Genomic DNA, 26,080 nt, shown 5'->3' with positions numbered 1-26,080 from the left:
CTTGGCTGGGAATGTGTGCATTGGGGCACTCAAATTTTTCACTGCTTCGCACACATCCGTGGCCGACTTCAAAAGCGCCAAGAGTATTGTGATTGGGTTACAATTAAATTTCAATGAGCAGGTGAATTTGCAAATATGTAATTTGTGAATAAGGATCAACTTTAGCTTAGTCTACCAAAATGGTTTTTTAAAAACATTTTGAATTTTAAGGTCTAAACTTCAGTCTTCTCATAATACTAGATAAAATTTTGTATATCTTTGTAGTCTGTTTCAAGACTAACAGGAAAGAACTAGTTTTAGAGGCCTCAGATCATTCTTAGTTTTATTCCTTTGGCACTTCTAGGTAATCATGTTTCATGCTACTGATTCCTGGGTTAAAGACCAGTTTGAAGGCAAAATGAAAATGTTTTAGTCAGCAAAAGTCTAATCTGAATTTCTTATCACAAACGCATGTGCTCTCCTCCTAGAAAAAGTTGTCTGTCATGACAGGATGTAATTAGAATATACTTTGATTTTTAAGTAAAAGAAATACTTACCTAGTTGTGCTCATATCTGTAATCTGTACTCCTACTTTCCATATATTTGTAGACACACTTTCACATGGTAGCTACTGCCAATTTTAATTTCCCAAGTTTTTCAGTTTTGCTTCAAAAAATATTTTATGCATTTTATTAACTTTAATTTTAGATTGGCTTTCAAGTCTCAAATCCTCTTAAAACAGGAAATGTCAGCTCTTGCTCATAGCTCCTTGTAAGAGCCTTTTGCCAAATTCAGGAATTTAGAGACACATTTTAACTGCTTTAGGTTATAAGTAACAAAATGTTGGCATGGGGAGCAAATTTATAAATATCAAGTGACTATTATATATCCATATCTGTGAACTTGAATAAGCTTAATCAAATGTCAAAATTTGGCTATAAAATGGTACTATTTTGGATCAGTATTTATATACCCTCTTGGTAATCAAGATTTGTTTCTTTAAAAAGGTTTTAGCTGTTGATTGGAATTGGTGAAAAAGAGTTGGAACTGGCTAATTAACTCAAACTTCCCAATTAAAATAGTGGAGTTTGGGAGATAACACATTTATTCACCAACTCAAGAACTTAAAAGTTTTTCCAAGTTTAAGGTTTTTCAGTCTCTTTTGATCTCTAATAACAACTTGGATATAATAGAGTTTTCAGGCTTCTCAATGCCAGATAACTCATTTGACTGGCTCCTCCTGCTCAGAGAACAGTCCAATTAGGTTTCTGTGCCAACCCCAGAAGTTCTGAAGTTTCACCCTTTCTATCTGGCTATTTCTCTGTATGTGGCAGCAACTCCTCTCATGCTGGTTTTTCCCCGCTTTCCATGATTGGCTTCATTCACTTCCCTTTTGTTCTGAAGTAATAACCACCATTAGTTGCTGTAATTTAGTAGGTAAGTTGTGTTCAACTCTTTTGCGACCCCATGGACAGAAGCCCACCAGGCTCCAGTCCATGGGGTCACTAAGAGTCGGACATGACCGAACGACTTCACTTTCACTTTCATGCATTGGAGAAGGAAATGGCAACCCATTCCAGTGTTCTTGCCTGGAGAATCCCAGGGACAGTGGAGCCTGGTGGGCTGCCGTCTATGGGGATGCACAGTCGGACACGGCTGAAGTGACTTAGCAGCAGCAGCAGCAGCTCCTGCATTGGAAGACAGATTCTTTATCACTGAGCCACCAAGGAAGCCCAATAACCACCATTAGGGATGAGTATATTATCCAGGGCCTTGTACTATCAAAGTGAAGGCTCTCTCCATTACTATGGATGACCAAAAATAGACCACAGCTTGTATGCCAGAACTTAGAGTATTTTTTCATTTTCCAGCTGGCTTTTAAAATGTCTTAATTAAAATGACATGCCACGAAATGCCAGTAAAGATTAACAATTGACCTCTGTTAAATATTCTACAAACACTTCCTGGCAGAGCTGTCTTATTTAAAAGAATTTCAAATACCCTTCATTAAGATAGTTTAAGAATTTATTTTAAGTTTGAGTTGATACAGTAAGATTTCAGACCAATTTAATTTAGTAAGAGGTGTAAATGACCTAAAGTCATTTGGATGAATGCTGATCTTATTGAACCATCTTTTAAGAGGTCACTTTCATCACACAAAAGACTAAGCAAAGTCATTTCTAATAGCTCATTAAAAAAAGAGGTAGTATTTTAAGAGATATTCCTTATATAATAAGGTATTAATGAAAATGTGTTCATTTTAAGTGTTTTTTGGCTTGAAACAAAGGTTTATATGAAAATAAAAATGTACTGAGAAATGTGTCATTTTTTAAACATGAAAGATTTCAAATTCAGATAGATTTTTGAAACTTTTTATTTATATTTTGGTCTTACAAATGATCATTTTTAAATTGACTTTTCCATAAGAATGTAAAGGCCAAAAATTTGCTAAGTATCAGGTCCACACAAATCCTCAGGGAGGTTTTCTGTGTAGTCTTCATTAATGCAAATCTTTATGTAAATATTTCACTCTTACTGTAGATCTTGAAACTCTTTTACAATGCAGCCATAAAGTTTTTATGCAGTGCATTCATTATAAACTATACATTTCTATTAAAAGGAAGGCTGGGTGATAAAAAAATATGAGAGGATCTGGGAAACAAGCAATCTGTTGAGGCTCGGTATGTCTTACTTGCTTTCAAGTTTTTTGTCGTTACTTTCAAAGAGCACACAGCACACGAGGCACCATAATCATCTCCCTTATTACCCTCCCTAATTTAAAAATCTGTTGTTCATAAAACTGGTCCAATTATCGCAAAGTATCATTTGCATAATTAACCACAAGTCTATTACAAGGCATTCTGTTACTAGTGGTATCAACAAATGAAGGATGGAAACTTATAAAAAAAGGGTTTTGTTAACTTCTTACCTATCATGGGCTGTGCTGCCATTTCAACTTTTAATTAGATGTTTAATGCCTCACAGTAAAAGACCGATCAATAAAACTAAATTATTTTCTAGGTTCTATAGTATTTCACTGGACAAGGTAAACAGAAGGATAGGACAAAATTTAAGATTTATATGCGTTCCAACTTTTCACTCAGGAATTCTTCTACACTGTCTGTGTTCCATTTGAGGATGCTTAGTTCTTCAGCAATGTTCCCGCTGTCGTCCAAAAGCTTTAGCACAGGGTCTGAACCGCGAACATACTACAAAAAAGAGGAATATAATTTTCTGCTTAGAAGTAGTCTTTTTAAGCTTCAACCAAAATCCAAACCAATTTAATCTAGCTTAACTAAATTTAATAATAATAAGCTTTTAAAGTCTTTTAGGGATTTCATAAGAAGTAGGGAAAAAAACCCACACTTTACTTTTGAAGAGAAACACTTGCTGGTATCAAGACAATTTTACTTGGGGTTTAAGCTTACTTTTGAATATAACAAGTATTTATTGCATACATGAAGAGAATGATAACTAAGAGCAATGTTAAAAGACTGTGCCTACCAATTATCAGGTAATTCTGCACTGGACTTTCATTCGATTTCTTAAACCAGAGAATATTAATTTTGTTGTAAATAGTTTATAATTTGGTTGGATTCCTAAAACTTCAGACCTACCTAAGTAGCGGGGTCCAATATTTTGCCAGAGGGCTCTGAGGAATTCTTACTCTGGGTTAAGTGGGATAACAAACATGATCCCATTCATTAAGCGATCAATCTTCAATGCTAAATTAAGGACCATATAACTAGAATGTAGCAGTGATGATAAAGGGAGCTCTGAGAACTTCTTTTAGCAATTATGCTTCAGTTTTTCTAGGTTTTCTAGGGTTGTGAACTTGGGAGATGGAGACAAGCTCTGATGTGATTATTAGCATTTGGGTATATTCTCAATCCATTTGTGGCCCTCTAAGCTAATGAAGCAGTAACATTATTACCAAAATCTTTTGGATCAGGCTATCTACATAAACTGTGCTTAAAAAGTTCATTGTTTAATTAAAAAAACTCATTTAGTCACAAAATTAGAAACTACATAGAACACAGCTGCAAAAATATTCAAATATTAAATCAAACCCAATAAGGTAAAAAGAATCATATACCATGACCAATTTGGATTTGCTCCAAGTATACAAAGCTGGTGCAATATTTGAAAATGAATTAATGTAATCCATTATTACCAAAAGGCTAAGCAAGAAATCTTGTATCAACAGATGCAGAGAAAGCATCCTGTCACATGCTACAACATGGATGAACCTTAAAGACATTATGCTAAAGTGAAATAAGCCAGTCGTGAAAGGACAAATACTATATGATTTCACTCATATGAAGTATCTAAAGCAGTCAAAACCACAGAAACAAAGCAGAAAGGTGACTGCCATGGGCTGGAGGCAGGACAGAGGGGAATTAGTGTTTAATGGTTATAGAGTTTCAGTTTTGCAAGACAAAAAAATTCTAGATCTATTGCACAACAGTGTGAATATACTTAACACTATTGAACTGTACTCTTAACATTTAACTTACCATCCTAACTGCTTTTAAGTTTTTAGATTTTTGACTGCACAGCATGTGGGATCTCAGTTCCCTGACCAGAGATGAAACCTGTGTCTCCATGGGGTCTTAAGTGCTGGACCACCAGGGAAATTTCTTAAAAAAATTTTTTAACTGTAATTAAAATTTTAAATGGTGAGCAAAAGATCTCAGATTCACCACAGAAGATATACAGATGGCAAATAATCACGTGAAATGATGCTCAATTAGGAAAATGTAAATGAAAACGAGATAACACACTTATTAGAATGGCTAAAATTCAAACATTGACATTAACTAATGCTGATGAATGTGGATTAACAGAACTCTCATCTATTATTGTGGGACTGCAACATGATATAGCTACTTTTGGAAACAGTTTAGCTTTGTAAGAAGTGCCCAACAGTCTTACTACATGATTCAGTAATTGTGCTTCCAGGCAATTACCCATAAGATGAACTTGTGTCTACATAAAAAAGTACACAGCACTGTTACTCCTATTGCTAAAAACTGGAAGCGACCACCACGCATGCCCTTGCAGAGGTGAAGAGAAAACAAACCAGGATATGACAGAATATTGTTCATATTATCCGGCATTAGAAAGAAATGAGCTGTCCAGCTACAGAAAAGACACAAAGGAAATGTAAACCTACATCAAGTTAAGTCTGAAATCTGAAAAAACTGTCTACTGTGTAATTCCAACTATATGATAATCTGGAAGAGCCAAGACTATAGAGACAGTGAAAAGGTCAGTAGTTGCCAGGTGTTTGGCAGGGGGTAGGCTGCGGAGCACCAAGGAGTTTTGGGAGCAGTGAAACTTCTGTATGATACTGTCATGGTGGATATATGACATTATGCATTGGGTAAAACTCCTAGAACTGTACAGAGAATAAGCCCTAATGCAAACTATGAAATTTAGTTAATAATGTATTAATATTGGTTCATCTGCTATAACAAATGTATATCAATGCAGGATGTTAATACGGTAACTGGAGGATGGAGATGGGAGTATGTGAGAACTCTAGAATCAATTTTTCTATAAACTTAAAATTGTTCTAAAACATAAATTTAATTTAAAATGAGTAATTTTTTAATTTTAAAAAACGCTGGAAAAAAGGATCACATTAAAATTACATTACCTTGATTTGCAGTCCTTTGAATAGTTTGGGTTTATCACTCCTGACGAAAGCTTAAAAGAAAAGAAACATTCAAATTGTTCACTTCCAGATACAAGCGACTATAAACATCAATATAGAAAGGAGAAATAAATGCAACAAATAAAAAAATTAGATTCTTTTCTATATGGGAAAACCAAGGAAGTTAAAACACCTATAAGTAGAAAGACTTCCCATATTCTTCAATGGAAAGACTAAATATTTTAAGATATCATTTCAAGTTAATAAAAATCCCAAATTACAATAGGATTTTAAGGGCTTGACAAAATGACAACAAAACTCTATAAGAGTATATAAGAGTAAATGTTTGAGAATAGAGCAGTTTATAAAAAGTAAAATATGGGAGAATTTGTTCAACTGTTATTTAATGTACAATGTGATACTTATTATCAGAATGGATAAGACAAAGAAACAGATTAGGAAAACCAGAGAGATAAAACCACCTCTATTTTTTTATATGGTAAAGATATCAAGCCAGAGAGAGAGAGAGAAAAAGAGAGATTATGTATGCATGTGTCTGGGAGTGTGTGTGTGTATTATGCAATAAATACTTTTGAATATCTATTGTATACCAGACAGCAGAGATAAAGCTATATAAAACAGACAGGACTCCTGGTCTTAGGGAGTTTATAGTCTGGTGGGGAAGAAAGATACTAAACAAGTAATCATGTAACTAACTGATAATCTGAATTGTGATAAGTGTTTAAAAAAAAGATTTGGATTATTACCATGGCATTTAACAAAGACACCTGGATAAAGAAAATAAAATTTTCCTACATTCCTAAATGATTTCCTAAATCATTCCTAAAATGATTCTAAAGAAAATGATTTCTAGATGTGCCTCTATAAAAATGGAAACAGTACAGCAAAACATCACTAGAAACAAAGTTAAAAAAGTAAAAATGACAAATGGGGAAAATTATTTCTAGCAGTATATAAGAGGGCTCCTATTAATAATAATAAAAAATACTAGGTACTAGAATGGACTAAGGACAGGAACATGTAATATACAAATATATAGGTGGTCACTAAACATTTGAAATGAATGTTCAACCTCAGAAAATAATCCAAGAACTGTCAAAACAACGAGGTAACCTTATTTGGAGTGGCAAAAATTAAAAAGATTATTTAAGGTTAGAGAAGGGGTACAGAACATTTTGCTGAGGGTTAGCTGTGGGAGAAATATAAATGGACACATCCTTCCTGAAAGGTATTTAACAAAATGGGCATACTCTTTAGACCTGCAAGTATCTTTCTCAGAATTTCTTTATTCTGAGGAAACAATGACACTATAAAAGGCAAACACAGATACAAGGTCCTGCTAACCAAGTCTGGAAATCTGAAAATAATCTAAGTGTGTAAAGGGCTACTTGTTAAATAAATTAACACCGACCTCACTACGAGACACATCCAATCATTTAAAAATTGTATTAATCTATATTTAGTGATATAGACACAAATGCATATAAAGGTTTATAGATCAGTTTGTTTTCCATGGTTGTTAAAAAAAGACAGATACATTGTTTTTATATATTTACATTAATATATTTATATATTTATCTATAAATATATATTTGCAAAGGAAACAGCTTGGAAGCATTCAATGAAATCTTTAAAAAAAAATTAAGTGAGAAAATACAAAATACTTAGCAGAATATTCCTAACAGTTCAAAACAATAACTATTATTTTAATAGGAGTTATATCTGGAGCACAGGGTTTGGAGAAGTTTTAAATAAATGCCTTCCTTTTTGGGTTACTGTTGATCTACATTTTAGCAAGTTTTTAGTAATGATCATATCTTAACTGTCCAAGTTAGAAAATTTTACAATATATTAAAAAAAAAATACAAGTAACATGTTTCATTTAGATAACAGACAGTTCTTAATACCCGTTCTGTAATCATTTGCATTAGTTTCCAATTAGATTTTATAGTGACAGGCATGTTTTTGAGAACTTTTTTTTTTTTTTTTTTAACTTATTTGGCTGCACTGGGTCTTAATTGTGGCATGTGGCATCTAGTTTCCCGACCAGGGATCAAATCTGGGCCCCCTGCATTGGGAGTGCAGTCTTAGCCACTGGAGTGCCAGGGAAGTCCTGAGAACTTATTTTTTAAACTAACAATCAACTAGCAATAGAACTATAGACATGTTTCACTATGAAGATCTTTATATATGTGCATCTAGGACAACAAAACAAAAATTAATAAATACTTTTTCTTTTCAAGGTTTTGCAGAACTATTGGAAGAGATTTAGATATCCCATCTGATTTTCCCCTACTATATTTAGTTCAAAATAAAATTGATTCTACTATTCTGGCTTATTAGAATGTCTTTTCTATTACCTTTATCCTTTCAGATTTGTCCAAAAACTCCTGAGTCCCCAAATGAAAATGAGCTTATGATATCCTATGGGTTTTATACCACTCCTTTGGCAAATGTTATAATGCACACTTGTGTAAAGCATCATTTAACACATCATTCACAACTACAAAAAAAAAATCTCTAGAGAAAAGAACTACTCTTAAATACTTTTTCGTATTTATAACAACAACTATAACTGTCTTTCAGAAGATTTTTAACAGGCTGGAATGAGAAATAAATTTAAAAGAAATATTAAGATGAGTTACATAATGACTCATGGAGGGTGAAATAATGACTATCTTCATCTGTTCTTTTCTCTTCTCTCTGCTATGTATAAATCCACAAGCTCCTAATTTTGAATGAAGGGAATATCCATTAAATACACTGTAGTGCCAAAACACATTTTACAGGCAGTAAACTAAACTTTTAAAAGATATTTGAATATTCACCATATACACACAGCACTAGGATAGACTATATGAGAATATGAGACTTGCAAAAAACATCCCAGAGTAACTTATTTTTCTACTGTACTTTGTTTTAATTTCTTAAAAAAATTTTCTTTTATTTATTTTTGGCTGCACTGGGTCTTTGCTGCTGTGTGCAGGCTTTCTCTAGCTGCGGAGAGCGGGGGCTCCTCTCTGCCTGCGGTGTGCGGGTGTCTCAAAGCAGTGGCTACTCTTGTTGTGGACCACAAGCTCTCCGGCGCGCAGTCTTCAGCAGTTGCAGCGCGTGGGCTCAGCGGGTGTGGCACACAGCCTTGGCTGGCCCTGCTGCATGGAGGATCTTCCCAGACCAGGGACTGAACTGGTGTCCCCTGCACTGCACACTGATGCTTAACTATCGCACAACCAGGGAAGCCCTCTGCTCTTCTAAAAATGACTAACTAAATGATATCAGCTTGAAGAATCCTAGAGATTAATTCAGTCACTATTTCAAGAAAATGTCCTTATGCCAATTTAACTATTTGTCAATTAGGAAGGCAGATTTGCAAATAACACTTTAAAGTGATCAAACATATAGAAATGATTAGAAAACAGGTTAAATGATTCAGTTAAGATTCTTATCAGCACGGCATTTGTGCAGCTGCCTAGATTTGTGCAGGGTAAATATTTACTACATACACTGCTTAGAAAGTCATAGAGTCTTGAAGAGTATTAAAAAATAAAAATCTATCTTCCAAAAGAGGAAAATGGGGATGAGGGGTAATAGGAAGGATATGTCTAGAAATAAAGTTTGAACTATTATTTTCAAAATCATAAACAAGTGAAAATACAGAAGCAAAATATACTTGGCGAGATCTAGTGATATATCTTTGATCACATTAGAAGCAGTCATACAATGTACTCTATTGGTTTAAAGATTTAATAAATAGGCTTACAGCAGGTACAATTAAGATTTGTGAAGTGCCATACAAAGTTACATGTAATGATAATTAGATATTTTACTGTTGATTAGAAATAAGTACATTTGAATCAGTATATATTCTAAACAAAAAGTTCATATCATATCCAGAAACAATAATACAAAGAGAAGAGCACCAGCAACAACAACAAGAGAACTGAATTCTGAAGTGTCTTCAATGAAAACTACTGGGTATCCATATAATTCTAAAATAAGAACATTTACTATTGTATACAAACTATCTAGAGTGCAAAACCATGACTTATTTTGGTCCTTCCAACAAGACAATTTAAAAGCATTTAAAAACATTCAGAGAATGGCAATTTAAATAATTAAAAGAATCTGAGAAGACTAGAGGTACAATACCGAAGACAAGACAAACTAAAAAGATGATCCCTTTTCAGATCAGAATGAAAAAGTCAGGAAAGGACCACTGAAGACTGTATATTCATAAAAGGTATATAACCAACGTAAACATAGACTTTTAACCAGATTTCCATTTGTCAAAAGTGGAACCACCCTTGAATTGGATAACTCTAGTAAATACACTCCTTCATTCAATAAATATCTGAATTCCTGTTAATATGAGGTACAGTGTTAGGATGACTGGGAGTATATTAGTGATTAAAAAATTTAAAAACTGAACTTTAAGGAGTTCCTCCAGAAAAACCTCTATTTCTGCTTCACTGACTATGCTTAAAGCCTTTGACTATGTGGATCACAGCAAACTGAAAAATTCTTAAAGAGATGGGAATACCAGACCAACCTATTTTGCCTAGAGAAATACCAACAACCTCAGATATGCAGATGATACCACTCTAATGGCAGAAAGTGAAGAGGAACTAAAAAGTCTCTTGATGATGGTGAAATAGAAGAGCAGAAAAGCTGGCTTGAAATTCAACATTCAAAAAATGAAGATCATGGCATCTGGTCCCGTCATTTCAAGGCAAATAGAAGGGGAAAAAGTGGAAGCAGTGATGGATTTTATTTTCTTGGGCTCCAAAATCACAGTGGACAGTGACTGAGGCCATGAAATCCAAAGATGCTTGATCCTTGGAAGGGAAGCTATGACAAACCTAGATAATGTAATAAAAAGTAGAGACATCAGTTTGCTGACAAAGGTCCATATAGTCAAAGCTATGGCTTTTCCAGTAATTGTGTATGGATGTGAGAGTTGGACCATAAAGAAGGCTGAGTGTTGAAAAATTGATACTTTTGAATTGTGTGGGAGAAGACTCTTGAGAGTACCCTGGACTGCAAGGAGATCAAACCAGTCAAATCTAAAGGAAATCAGCCCTGAATATTCACTGGAAGGACTGTTGCTGAAGCTGAGGCTCCAATACTTTGGCCACCTGATGTGAATAGCCCACTCACTAGACAGCTCCTGATGCTGGGAAAGATTGAAGGCAAAAGAAGGGTGCGGCAGAGGATGAGATGGCTAGATAGCATCACCGACACAATGGACATGAATTTGAGCAAACTCTGGGAGACAGTGGAAGACAGAGGAGCTGCAGTCCATGGGGTCGCAAACATGACTTAGCGACTGAACAACAAAGTTTGGTAGAGGCAGGAGACCAGTAAGGCAAATAAATACATTAAAATATTATGCGGGAAATGCTATGGAACACAATGCGGAGAGTGAAAAATCCTGTGCAAAAGTAATCCCCAAATAATGTTTGAACTGAATTTTGAATGAATAGGGGTTCATCACAGGAATGGGCAAAAAGCACAAGTCAGGAAAAACATGCAGTGTGTGCCAAGACTTAGCGGTCAGAGTGCAGAGAATTGCAAGAGTTCTGCACATAAACTAGAGACATAAACCTAGAAAAGAGAGTCCATGCCACGATAGGTCTTATATATGATGCTGAGTTTGACATTTATTCTCTATGTGATGGGGAACCACAGAGAATTTTAAATAACAGGGTCACATAATAAAATCTGTCTTATGGGAAAGGTCTTTTTGGTAGTTGTGTAGGAGAGATAATAGAAGCAAGAAAAGGGAAAAGACAGGTAGGCTAGATAACAAGTAACTAATTCTTTCAGATAAAGATGCTAAGGGCTGATTAAAACTACAGAATAGGCCAAAGGAGTAAGATATGAAGGTTATTAAGGAGGAGGAAGAGACACAACTTGATGACTAGCTGCGTATAAAGTATGCAAGAAATAGTAATCATGAGTCTTGGGTTTCATGCTAACACTTTTGCTTGATGATACTGCCATTTGTGGAAATAGTGAAGAAGACAGTGTAGTTTTAGAGAAGAGGATTAATTTAATTTTTGAATGTGCTGGCTTTAAGGCCTCTCTACTAAAAATATAAAAAGGCAAAATGACTTTCTGAGGCAGCCATACAAACAGCTGAGAAAAGAAGAGAAGCAAAAGGCAAAGGAGAAAAGGAAAGATATATCCATCTAAATGCACAGTTCCAAAGAACAGTAAGGAGAAATAAGAAAGCCTTCCTCAGTAAACAATGTGGAAAAGACTAGAGATCTCTTCAAGAAAATTAGAGATACCAATGGGACATTTCATGCAAAGATGGGCACAATAAAGGACAGAAATGGTATGGATCTAACAGAAGCAGAAGATATTAAGAAGAGGTGGCAAGAATACACAGAAGAGCTACAGAAAAAAGATCTTAACAACCCAGATAACCACGATGGTGTGATCACTCACCTAGTGCCAGACATCTTGGAGTGTGAAGTCAAGTGGGACTTAGGAAGCATCACTAGGAACAAAGCTAGTGGAGGGGATGGAATTCCAGCTGAGCTATTTCAAATACTAAAAGATGATTCTGTGAAAGTGCTGTACTCAATATGCCAGCAAATATGGAAAACTCAGCAGTGACCACAGGACTGGAAAAGGTCAGTTTTCATTCCAATCTCAAAGAAGGACAATGCCAAAGATTGTTCAAACTACCACACAATTGCACTCATTTCACATGCTCGCAAAGTAAGGCTCAAAATTCTCCAAACAAGGCTTCCACAGTAGGTGAACCGAGAACTTTCAGATGTACAAGCTGGATTTAGAAAAGGCAGAGGAACCAGAGATCAAATTACCAACATCCACTGGACTATAGAAAAAGAAAGGGAATTCTAGAAAAACATCTACTTCTGCTCATCGACTGCACTAAAGCCTTTGTGTGGATTAAAACAAATTGTGGAAAATTCCTCAAGAGATGGGAATACCAGACCACCTTACCTGCCTCGTGCAAAACCTGCATGTAGGTCAAGAAGCAACAGAACTGGACATGGAACAACAGAAGGTTCCAAATTGGGAAAGGAGTACATCAAGACTGTATATTGTCACCCTGCTTTTTAACTTACATGCAGAGTGTACAGTGTTAGTCATGCCTCAGTGTGTCCATCTTTTTGCGACCCCACAGACTATACCCCACCAGGCTCCTCTGTCCATGGAGTTCTCCAGGCAAGAATACTGGAGTGGGTTGCCATTTCCTTCTCCAGGGGATCTACCTGACCCAGGAGTTGAACCCAGCTCTCCTCCACTGCAGGCAGATTCTATACCATCTGAGCCACCAGGGAAGCCCCCAGGGTAACTGTATAATGGAATATTATTTAGCCATAAAAAGGAATTAAGTTCTGAAATACACAATATGATGAATCTTAAAAACACGTTAAGTGAAAGAAATCAGTCAAAAAAGACATCATATTATGATTCCATTTATCTGGAGTCAGAAAATCCACTGAAATAGAAAGCAGATTAGTGGCCACCAGGGGCTGGAAAAGTGGAAATGAGAAATTAAAGTGTGTGTCCTTCAAACTGTGGGCAGGACTGAATGGAGCTATCTTTCCTTGTTGAGGTCAGGATTCCTGTCTCCTCCACATGGAAGCACAAGAAAATAAACTCAAAATTACTAAGAAATCGATCATTCTAGACCTTAATTATAAAGTACAAAGCAGTTCTATTGTCAGCCCACTATCTGCACCCACCAATCAGGCAGTCCTTTTCTCAGGAACCCCTTTGGACCACTTCAGCCTCTAAGATAATGAGGCTTCCAAAATATGGGTTTTTAACAAATTCAAACAGTTGTACATCATGTGAAATGCTGGGTTGGATGAAGCATAAAGTGGAATCAAGATTGCTGGGAGTAATATCAATAACCTCAGTTATGCAGATGACACCACCCTTCTGGCAGAAAGCGAAGAGGAACTAAAGAGCCTCTTGATGAAGGTAAAAGAGAAGAGTGAACAGGCTGGCTTAAAATTCAACATTTATAAAACAAAGAACATGGCATCCATCTCATCACTTCATGGCAAATAGATGGGGAAACAATGGAAACAGTGATGGACTTTATTTTCTTGGGCTCCAAAATCACTGCATATGGTGACTGCAGTCACGGAATTAAAAGATGCTTGCTCCTTGGAAGTAAAGCTATGACAAACCTAGACGGTGTGTTAAAATGCAGATACGTTACTTTGCCAACAAAAGTCTGTCTAGTCAAAGCTATGGTTTGTCCAGTGATCATGTATCGATGTTGGATGATAAAGAAGGCTGAATGCTGAAATGATGCTTCTGAACTCTGGTGTTGGAGAAGACTCTTGAGAGTCCCTTGGACTGCAAGGAGATCCAACCAGTCAATCCTAAAGGAAATCAATCCTGAATATTCATAAGTGCTGAAGTGCCAATACTTTGGCCACCTGATGTGAAGAGCCAATTCATTAGAAAAGACCCTGATGCTGGGCAAGACTAAAGGCAGGAGGAGAAGGGGATGACAGAGGACAAGATGGTTGGATGGAATCACTGACTCGACGGACATGAATTTGAGCAAGCTCCGGGAGATGGTGAAGGACAGGGAAGCCTGGCATGGTGCAGTCCATTGGGGTGCAAAGAGTAGGACACAACTGAGCAACTGAACAACAACTAAAAATGTAGGCCACAATCTACACAACTGTTATAAAGGCAGAATCTCAGGATATAAACCCAATTTACAGAATTATACTCTGCATTTTAACAAGATCCCCAGGTGACATATATGTATGTTGGTTTAAGACCACCTAAGTGGAAATGTCAGTTCACAGTCTGAAATGTGGTGATAAACAAAAGAACAGTTTGAGTTAAAGACATAAACTGGGAGTTACCAGGTGAACACTGCAGTAGAAACTGAGGGAGTGGGACACCATTCAAGAAAGTAAGAAAAAGAGAAAATAAGAATACAGACTGTGACTAACACCAATATTTGAAGTGTGGGTGGTAGATGAGATGCCAAAAAAGGAGAATAAAAAAACCTGTTCACACAAGTGAAGGGAAGAGAGAGTCAAATGCTAGAAAGTTATTGTTATTCAATTCTCAAAACAGTCCAATAAGGTAGATATTAACTGATTTTATACCACCTATTAACCCATTTTATAAATGAGTAAATTGATGAAGCTAGTGCTAATCAATCAGTATTCCTTCCAGTAAAACTCCGAGGTATCATCATAATCCTAGGCATCACTCAAGAAGTGAAAATCTATTTGCTATCTCAGTTGTACATTATTTTAAAATTCCTTTCTGTATCCAAAGATTTATGATTCTAATACATAGGCTGGCAAACTGTAGTCCACAGGCCACACTGGCCTCCCTGCTTTTATAAATAAGGTTTTACTGGAACACAGCCATATGTATTCATTTAAATATTTTCCATGGCTGCTTCTGTACTACAAAAGCAAAGTTCAAAAGCTGCAATGGAGATACTGTTGGCTTTAAAGTTGAAAAGCATTACTATCTGGTCTTTTAGAGAAAATGTCTGCTAAGACCTACAAAATCAGGGGAAATTTACATCTTTTATTTTGGAGAGAGATAGACTGCAGACACATCCTTATCATGGTAAGACTCATGCATAAGAAGGAAAACATACTTAACATCATTGCTTTGATGTCACTGTAAGTGATAAAACACTAGATCCAACATACAATGAGAAGTTTTTATACATATAGACTTTCCTACTTAAGCAACCATAACATGGAAAAACCAAAGTATTTTAGGAGGTATATCTGGAATTAGCTAATATGATTTGGGACTTCTTTTCCCCTCACAAAACCTGAGTTAATTAATGTGGATAAGACATTTTGAATTTTTAATCCTTCTCTCTTCTAGAATAGTTTAACATTATTTTTTCCTTCTGTTTCATGACATGGCTAATTTAAATTAAATAAACTTAAAAAATGTATTAGTTTCTCATGGGCTCAGAAAATATTGATAATATTATTAAATATGGCTATGGATTATAGAATTATACAATCATTTTAATTTAAATCGGTTTGTACTAGATATTTATACACAGAATTAAAAACCTAATGTTTCAAAAGGAAAAGACAGTATTACCACATATACCCACAAGTTTGATAATTTAACTATACATAAGAAATATATATATAATTAAGTTGTAATCCAAAGATTAATAAACTACACTCACTCTTTTAAAGACTGAACTAGCAGCTGTAGAAATTATTATCATGGACATGATAAAACCTGATATCACAAATAGAAGCGCTAACTGCAAGCTACTCTTGACCTCATGAGTCACAAAAGATTATTAATGACAAGTCAGTAAATATGAATAATCAATACAATTGAAGAGCAAATGTCAAAACATTTTAGGAATAAGAATGATCACTTTATCATTCAGATAACTGATATAAAAAAAGCTAAAACAACTCTGGTACAATTCTGAGTTTAAGTGTTTGAGGCAAAATTAATCCTAAGAGCAAGGAATTTTCTCCCCAAGTAGAAGCTGTTATATTCTGTGTTATATCAGAATATGTTCTTATTCTAATAAAGAATGTATTTAATTAGATGTGCATCTGCTCTGGGTCTCAAATAAAATGTCCCCAAGTCAAACTGTTTGATTACATTTCTGTGCCAAAAGGAGCAATATTTTATTATAAGTAATTCTAGGCCAGCAATAAAAGGCATGTGTTAACATGGGCAATTTTACAAAATACTAAACCCAAAAAATTCTCTTGCCATTGAGTAAACAAGTCAAGAAACCACAGGAAAGGCAGCAGAAACAAAAACAGAATGAGGTATACAAATACAGCACTTACGCATTCCAGTTAAAAAAAAAATTCATTACCTTCATAAAACTGATTTTCAAGTGACATGCAAGGATGGAATAGAAAAGGTTCAAGTCTTTTTGGAGATACAAATCTCCATTACTATTAGCTGTCAACCAAAAGAATACACTTTCACAATTATCCTTTCACATACTTATCTTTAATTCCTGTGAAGATATACTTGTATGATTTCCTTTCTTCTACACCTCAAGTTCTATGGTATTTAATTCTCTTCTTGATTATTTTTATTTTGTACAAGTCTAATTTCACTTAATGCAATTGTTTCTTGTGAGTTTTATATAATTCAGTTATACTGAAAATATTATTTAGAAAGATTACACCTGGTAAAAGAAAGGCTCTCATAAAATGTGTACTCAGTAAAGTCTCTTAAGAAAATAATCATCTCATTAGGTACTTTATTTAAATCTAAATTTCATGTTTTATGCTTGCTTAAAGTAACCTAGTATTTAACAGTTATTATAAAACTCCTCCCCATGAAAACAAATGGAGAAAAAATATTCATATACTTTTTAGAAAGTATAACCTTAAAGTTTCTTATTCTTTGAAATATTTAATGAAATTATTTTTGTGAAATGTTGATCTTAAGTTATTAACTAAAATTTATACTAGAGTTAATTTTACATACCTTGGACTTGAGGGAACCTCCCCAATTTTCATCCACAGACTTCAAGAATAGCTCCTGCATACAGCTGCAAAAGAAAAAACAGGAGTTTAAAAAACTGGTATAAATTTTAAAAATGTAGCTATAAAATAAATATAAAATTTCATAGTATAAACATTCCAGTTAAGCAGATATATATATCAAACAAACATCAGAAGAGAAAATGAAAGCCTAAGGGTATTAAACAGTAGAGGTGTTCAAGCCCTTCCTGGAGTACACTCAAACTTATTAAAAAAGACTGAAGAAGATATGAAGACTTGACAATGAAATTGAATAGGTAAGCTGTCCTAGGAAGTTTTTTACAAAATTTTAAAGATTTCCTACAGTTTTTCTTTTAAGGATGCTAAGGTGAATCCAGGTGTGTATCCATCATCTATTCAACAAAAATATTTAATGAGAACTCCTTTTGGTTGCTTTTAAAATTAAGTGATCAATGTTCTAAAATTAAATAATACAAAACCCCAATCAATACCTTTAAAAAGTAATTAGAGTACTATGTAAAGATATTACTGAAAACTCAGTAAAATCTCATTATAAAGAACTTAAATGCAAATATTTCCCTTAATGAGATTCAGCTGAAATGAATTCAATGGTAAATGTTGCTTTTCTACCTATACATTCTCTTTATAATAAAAAGCTTATTATAAAAAACTCAAATGCAATGATTTTATTGCAATGAATTCAGCTGAAATGGATTCAATAGTAAAGATCACTTTTTTGTAGCTGTAGAGAATTGTCCATTCTTCTGGTAGTGACTTGGGAATGCTGTGACTCTGAAAAGACAGGCAATTATAAGAACATACTACATCCATTTTACTTCTTAGCTTTTAGTCTTTTTTTTTTTTCCATGTCCAAGAGCTTTTGTATGTCCAAGAGCTAAAGATAAATTTTACTTTTCAAGTTCTAAAATAGCACAGAATCATGTGCACTATGAATTTTTTTTTCAGACACTAAAAAATAAAAGCACAAAACAGAAATTAAAAAAAAATCACCTTAATTCCAACTCCTCCCAACATAATGGCTTTAAAAAAACATTCTGGTGATTCTGGGTTGGATCAATAAAGTTCTTAAGTTTTTGAGGGGCACAGCTACTGAGAGTCTGATTGAATTTGTTTTCCTTCACACTACTCATGGACTCTCTGAACCACTGATGATTTCAGATTAAGAACTCTGATGATCTCTAAGATTCTTAAATAAGATTTGGTTAATCTTGGTTAGCTAATCCTGCACCCCAAATCTTTAAAAGTATAAGGTCATATTACCAATGAGCTCATAAAAAGATTCTAACATCACTAATCAATACAGAAATTAAATCAAAACCACAATAAGATACCACTTCACACTCATTAGAAAAAAAAAAAAAGTGATTGAGTCGGATGTGGAGAAAATGGAATCCTTGTGCACTGCTGTTGGGAATGTAAAATGGTACCACCACTATGGAAAACAGAATGGTGGTTCCTTTAAAAATTAAAAATATAATTATATGATCCAGCAATTTCATTTCTAGGTACAAACCCAAAAGAATTAAAAGCAGGGACTGGGATAGTTATTTGTGTTATTATTCGCAATAACCAAAAGGTGGAAGCAACCTAAATGTCTACTAACAGATGAATGGCTAACCAAAATGCAGTATATATACATACAGAGGAAGGAAATTATGACACATGCTACAACAGAGATGAAAATTGAAAGCATTATTATCCTAAGATAAGGCAGCCACAAAAGTATATATACTATAGGATTCCACTTTTATGAGGTACTTTGAGTAGTCAAATTCAGAGACAGAAAGCAGAATGGTGGTTGTCAGGGGTTGATGGGTGGTGGCAGGGAGGAACTGTTTAATAACTATGTTTCATGTTGGGAAGATGAAAAAGTTTTGGTGATAGATGGTGATGAAGCTTGGACTACAACGTGAATGTACTTGATGTCACTGAAGTGAACACTTAAAAACAGTTAAAATACTTAATTTTATGTACACTTTACCATAATTAAAAAAACAAGGCTATATACAAATTTGGTTATTAGATTTATCTTCTGCTTCCAAGTTTATGATCCCCTGGAAACTCTAAGTGGAGATTCCATTACCTTATATGATGGCATTCCTCTATACCACTGTTTCCCTAAATTCTTTGTATCATTACACAGCAAAAACAGTAACAACTGTTTGGAGCACTGGGGTAAAAGGAAGTTGCTGCTTATAATTGGAGATGACTAGCCTGGGGGCCCGAAGAGGGCAATGGCACCCCACTCCAGTACTCTTGCCTGGAAAATCCCAGGGACAGGGGAGCCTGGTGGGCTGCCGTCTATGGGGTCGCACAGAGTCGGACATGACTGAAGCGACTTAAGAGCAGCAGCAGCCTGGGGACCTCTGGTCACTTGAGTTCCCATTTGGTTGTCCCAAAGGACTGAAGGATCCGAGCACTCTTGTAACCCATTTTCTGCACCACAAAACATGAACTGATAAATGAAAAATATTAGAGACGTATTTTTTAATGACTACGCAAGCTCAGATGTGAGCTTCTCAAGGAAAATTTCAAATGCTTAAAGCATTAATTTGTGATGCTAGTTTGGTATTTTATTTAAGAATTTGCAGTGCTCATAGGAAAATATGTTTTTCGTGGTGAATAAATACAGTAAATTAACTACAAATTGTGGTAAATTTTCAATGCCTTATTTAGTAATCATAAGAATCTTTGGCAACACATTCATTCACATACGAGGAAATATATGCTACTCAGAATTTATCAAATGTATGAAGTATGAAAGGATTAAAAAAAGTTAAAATTTGAAACTTCCTTGAATTTCACCTTTAGTGTTTTTACTTTTTAAAGTAACATCATAAACATATAAAAACTGACCTTCAAACATTTGTGGAAAAATACCAGTTGAAGAAAAATCAAAGAAGCAAGTTATATAACTTCTACATACAAGCTTTTATTTGTTTCTATTACCAACACCAAGTTGGTAGGCCTTTCTTCTATATGCATTAGAGAGAAGCCTTATTTGCGCTGATAATCTAACTCTAGGCACTATTCCATTAGGATTATATTACACTGGCCCAAATATTTTAAATGGAAAAATAATTTAAATTAGAAAAATATGAAAATGATGCACAAAACTGCACTTCCCCTTTTGGCATCCGTACCTATTTCCATATTACTTCTTATTGCTAGTTCTCCTAAATTTCTAATAGCATCCTCCAAATGGGAAGTGGAAATATCTAACTAATTGAGCTCTATAACTAATTTACCTTATTTGTAACAGGAATTTTGAATATTCCAATTTCCCTTTCATTTAAAAAATAAGTGATTTTTATTATTCTTAAAATAAATTTCAGCTTTGCAGTTAAGTAATTTTTTGCAATTTAAATATATTTTGAGAACTACCAAGACTATTATTTATAAGCTACCTCAATTTAAATTCTGTACATTTCATATATTTTCCTAATATTTTGAGACAATGTACTCCCCTCACTATTGAAAGACTTCCCTGGTAATTTATTTACTGTTGAAATATAATGATTTCTTTCCTACCTGACCAACCTCTTGTTACAAAATTTTAGTTAGGGCCTAAAATGAGGTTTCTCATACAAAAACAGCTGAAATCTTTACTTTGCGGTGGTAACTTTGCCACAATTAAAGTTTTACTATGTCGCTATAAAATGGATCAGATTAATAGTAAGACAAAAAGATCATTCTATACTGTTTTCTACCAGACAGCTAGATTCCTAGGTAAGTTAAGGCAACATATGTGAGTTTTGTAAAATTTCTAAAGAATTTTTAAAAAGTACTGCATTTAACTTTTACTGCCACCATCATATCACCACCATTACAACAAACCTATAAACCTTGTCCAAGTCAGAAATATTCTGCTACTTTTCAACACTAAATACTTAATACTTTTGTTGGTGATGGTATCAATGGCTCTGAAGAAACATTACAGTGAAAAAATAAACTATTTAAACTAAGTCAAACTATCAAATTTTCATACAGCATGGTATTGTTAAACAAGGAGGCCATCACACAGAGGTGGTTCTAGGGCATGAGTGACTTATGTAACCAAACCCTAAGCCTATAAATGCTTTAAAGTTAAGAAATAAAACCTAAAATTACCAGTCATCAACTAGGTCTTCCCAAATAAGGTAGCTTCTTAAGCTATAGCCAATCAAAAATATCTGTTGCTTTGCTTCCACATCTCTAAGTTCTATCCCTAATTCCTTGTTGGTGGGGCATTTCTAACTACTTCCAGTTGGGTGTTACCCAGTTTGAATTGATTTATGCTTAAACCATTAAAATTTTTAATAGGCCTCATTGTATCTTTTAAGAGTATAATGAAAAGAGCTCAAGTTAAAAAATCAAATGTGTATGTGGGTCTAGTTGTATTTCTGCTAGTTACAGACAGCAAGTCATTCTCTCTGGGCTTCAGTTTACCGTCTGAACAAGAAATATTCCCAGGGCTTCCCTGGTGGTCCAGTAATTAACAGTCTATCTTGCAATGCAAGGGACACAGGTTCAATCCCTGGTTCAGGAAGATCCCACATGCCCTGGAGCAACTTAGGCCTATGTACCACAACTACTGGAGCCCCTGGGCCCTAGAGCCTGTACTCTGCAATGAGAGAAGTCACTGCAGTGAGAAGCTTGTGTACCACAATGAAGCCTCTGCTTGTAGCAAGGAAGGTCCAGCATGACCAAAAAACAAAATAAACCTTTAAAAGAAAAAAAAAAAAAAAAAAAGAAATATTCCCTACCTTTCAGAGTTGCTAAAACAAAGCAAAAAAAAAAAAAAAAAATCACAAGACACACAAAAAGCCTGGATTCTTTAGATGCTCAACAGTAAGAATAGTGAATATTTTCTTTGACGCTATCGGTTATGGTTAAGGCGTGTATCCATTTTCATAGAAGCCCTAATAGCCTGTTTAAGGATGTTATTCATTGTTCCCGTTATTAGAATTTCTTCAAAATTTTCTCTCCACTTCAAAATTTCTCAAGCTTTCAAATTCAAATGACCTTAGAGTAGTGTTTTCAAGCCTTTCTGTACAACTATACACTTAAATCATCTAAGATTTTGAAATTTACTGATCCCTGGAACTTACCCCAGTTCAAGTAAATCAGGACAGCTGGGTTGTGGTCTAGGCACCAGGTTTTTAGTTAACATATATTACTTTTAAAGTAATGTGCAGCTGGGGATGCCTTGGACTACCCTCAACTATTAATGAGGCAAAATTACAAAACAATCAAATGGTAGTAGACTTTTGCTTAAGAGACTAGTTAAATTAATTCTAAAAGGTAAACCAGGTAAGCAATGACTGGACATGGAACAACAGACTGGTTCCAAATAGGAAAAGTACATCAAGGCTGTATATTGTCACCCTGCTTATTTAACTTATATGCAGAGTACATCATGACCCCATGAATCACAGCACGCCAGGCCTCCCTGTCCATCACCAACTCCTGGAGTTTACTCAAACTCATGTCCATTGAGTCGGTGATGCCATCCAGCCATCTCATCCTCTGTTGTCCCCTTCTCCTCCTGCCTCCAATCCCTCCCAGCATCAGGGTCTTTTCCAATGAGTCAATTCTTTGCATGAGGTGGCCAAAGTATTGGAGTTTCAGCTTTAGCATCAGTCCTTCCAATGAACACCCAGGACTGATGTCCTTTAGGATGGACTGGTTGGATCTCCTTGAAGTCCAAGGGACTCTGAAGAGTCTTCCCCAACACCATAGTTCAAAAGCATCAGTTTTTCAGCGCTCATCTTCACTTTCTGCCATAAGGGTGGTGTCATCTGCACATCTGAGGTTATTGATATTTCTCCCAGCAATCTTGATTCCAGCTTGTGCTTCCCTCCAGCCCAGCATTTCTCATGATGTACTCTGCATGTAAGTTAAATAAGTAGGGTGACAATATACAGCCTTGACGTACTCCTTTTCCTATTTGGAACCAGTCAGTTGTTCCATGTCCAGCTCTAACTGTTGCTTCCTGACCTGCATACAGGTTTCTCAAGAGGCAGGTCAAGTGGTCTGGTATTCCCACCTCTTTTAGACTTTTCCAGTTTATTGTGATCCACACAGTCAAAGGCTTTGGTATAGTCAATAAAGCAGAAAGGCTTACCTGCTCTTAATTAAAATGTAGGAGTTTAAAAAAATAAGGAAGCATGGCTATAAAATGATGAAATCTAAGTATTATAATATTTAGAGATCTTAAATGAAAAAACTATTATGATAACATTTAAGTATATGTGACCCTCTTAAAACATTAATTACATCGCTAGTGGTAAAGAACCTGCCTGCTAGTGCAGGAGATCTAAGAGATATGAGTTCAATCCTTGAGTCATGAAGATCCCCTAGAGAAGGGCACTGCAACCCACTCCAGTATTCTTGTCTGGAGAATCCCGTGGACAGAGGAGTCTGGTGGGCTACAGTCCATAAGGTCACACAAAGTCAGACATGACTGAGGCAACGTAGTACACACAAACGTTATTTCTTAAAGTCAACTTTACTCGTTTCACATACATCTGGAGAGGAAAAAAATATTAAGCAGAAGCTATTTCTTTTTCAGCAAAATTTAGTCAGTTAATTCTCAGAGAAAATGTTTACAACTAAAACTATGTCTAGGGATCTGCTGATGTTTTAAATTTTAATTCATTATTTATCAAAGTCATTCCTACATTTCCTAATATTTTTTAAAGTGCCTGTAGTGTTAGAAACAAAAAGCTACAACTACACATAAGCAAATAACTAGAGTACTAAATATTTGTGATCTTATAGTAAGCTTTTGTCAAGATTCAGTTTAAATGTATAAGGCAAACTGTGTATTTATTAACACTTTCATACACACTCTGACTGATGGCATTCTTGTATAGGAACAATGAACGAATACAAAGGATTAGGGAAATAAATTGGGTTTTACAATTTTAGCAAACCAACCTGGTAAATATAATGCTCTAAAATCATATGCCTGAGATCAAACTATTCATTTTTAGGTGCTTTCTACCAAACTCTGCAAAAATATAAAACAATCACTGTGTCTAAGGAAGCTTCCTCTAAGTTAAAAACAAGCAAGGTAACATCTACCTTAAATTAGGCTCTGAAGAAAGTAAGAGTACGCTAAGGGAGTCTTTCACTGTTCCACTAAAAAGCTCAACGAAAATGTACAAAAAGAAAAAAAAATGTTTCTCTGACATCACCACAATCTAAATTAGACCATTCCAACTATGAAATCTGAGGAAAAGAACAAGGCTTCTTTCAATACTGTGGTAAGAAACAGAATTTGCATGTATACCTAAAACAAAGAGAATTTCATTACCAAGAGGTTAAGACTGTAACGATCAGATTTCCACCTAGAAGCAAATATATTCATAGATACAGAGCACACACATTCTCATACACACTTCAGCTGTAAGTATGAATAATTCAGGGTATAGTCTGGGAACAATATATTTAATCCTATTAATACCTAAAGAATATCACACAACGTAAAGAATAATGACACAATGCCACTATATTTCCTGAGGTCAAAATATCCAGAAAATGGTAAAAATGACCCTAAGCTTGAATATCTTAAAGGTAAGTAGTTTTAAAAACAAAACCAACTAGCCCCTTGGGAATATGTATAAGTAACAAAAATGGCAAACAATTTAATGTAAGTACTCAATAAAAAAAATCAATATACATAAAAAATTTTAATAAAAAATTAATTAATTTTTGCTCCTAAGTGTTTGAAAAGTGTAACCTAGAATTCTGTTAATTTGAAAATCTGAGATTGAGATCCTATTAAAAAACAATTCAATATCCATTCAATAGTCTCAAAAAATGAACATGAAAGTGCCAAAATGACTCTGAGGTAGGTATGTCTAGGAAATGTGGCTAAAAGACAGCCTGGAGATAGATTATGAATTACTTTAAGGATTTACTTCCCTTTTAAATATGACAATCTGAAAATGTGACAGAATGTTTTAACATGCTTAGAAGCGGATCCTGATTTGTAAATATCTAAAAAAAAATTGGCTACATTTATTTTACATATTAAAGATAAAGCAGGAAAAGCTGCTTTTCAAAAGAGAATTCAACTCTTCGTGTGTTTCCATTACCATCCAATAGTGAACACCACTGTCATAAAAAAGGAGGCAATTATTATCATTTGCAAGAAAGATTACAATTATCTGAAATAAAAAACAAGAGCTGGCTCAAATTAAATGATTTCATTCTATTAAAATTAATCAACTAATGTATTTTCAATTTAAAAACTGATACCAAAAGAGCTGCAATAATTCAAAAGTTAAACAGGATACAAAAATGAAGAGCAACAATGTGAAATTAGAAAAAAAGAAATTAGGCCAGTCTACACATTTTTACTTTTTGCCTACTCTCTGAGGAGTATACTATCTATTTTAGAACTTATTATGGTACCCAGATAAAATTCATGGCCTGCTACAGTAGAACTTAACACTTCTATCTTCAAAAAGAAAACTGAAAAGGCAGTTTGGAACTAAGGGATGTATACTTTACTAAAAATTATCCTCTGTCGCTGCCTCTTTTCCCATCCACCATCATTGCCTTCAGGGGCTACCTTGTAGCTAGATGGAATTCTTTTGCAGCCTTGTGTTGAGGTTAGCAGTTTCTGAAATAAAAACACTGGAAAGTGTCCTCACTCTTCCCTTCCACATTTCAATCCAGTCAGTCAACAAATCCTGTTTCTTGTTGCCTAAATCTATTTCAGATCTGTCCCTTCTCCATTTTTACTACAGTGTGTTAGTTTAAGCTCCTTCCTGCATCTTTCTTTTGGAAGCTGGCATCCTAAGTTCTTTTTCTGGCAACGGTACTCCTCTCTGCTCTGTCAACTATCATTCACAACACCAACAAAAGTTATTAAAACACAAATCTGATGCCAATTTACTGTTTATAGTCCTCA

General features: G+C 34.8%; 1 protein-coding gene across 1 annotated transcript in view; it reads right to left on the bottom strand.

Annotated features, from left to right (window-relative positions):
• Window positions 1-2,335: 2,335 nt before the first annotated feature.
• SELENOF (selenoprotein F) overlaps window positions 2,336-26,080 on the bottom strand; it is a 37,561-nt gene continuing 13,816 nt past the window's right edge. The window contains exons 3-5 of the mRNA XM_061121472.1: window positions 17,138-17,201; window positions 5,642-5,691; window positions 2,336-3,188 (exon numbers count right to left, since the gene is read on the bottom strand). Of these exons, the coding sequence (XP_060977455.1) occupies window positions 3,057-3,188; window positions 5,642-5,691; window positions 17,138-17,201 (246 nt within the window). The 3' untranslated portion in view covers window positions 2,336-3,056. The remainder of the gene's footprint in view (window positions 3,189-5,641; window positions 5,692-17,137; window positions 17,202-26,080) is intronic.

The sequence above is a fragment of the Dama dama genome, chromosome 20, assembly GCF_033118175.1.
Source record: "Dama dama isolate Ldn47 chromosome 20, ASM3311817v1, whole genome shotgun sequence".
NCBI classification, from domain to species: domain Eukaryota; kingdom Metazoa; phylum Chordata; class Mammalia; order Artiodactyla; family Cervidae; genus Dama; species Dama dama.
Note: the sequence above shows the minus strand (reverse complement) of the source record. Positions and strands in the feature narration are given on the sequence as shown.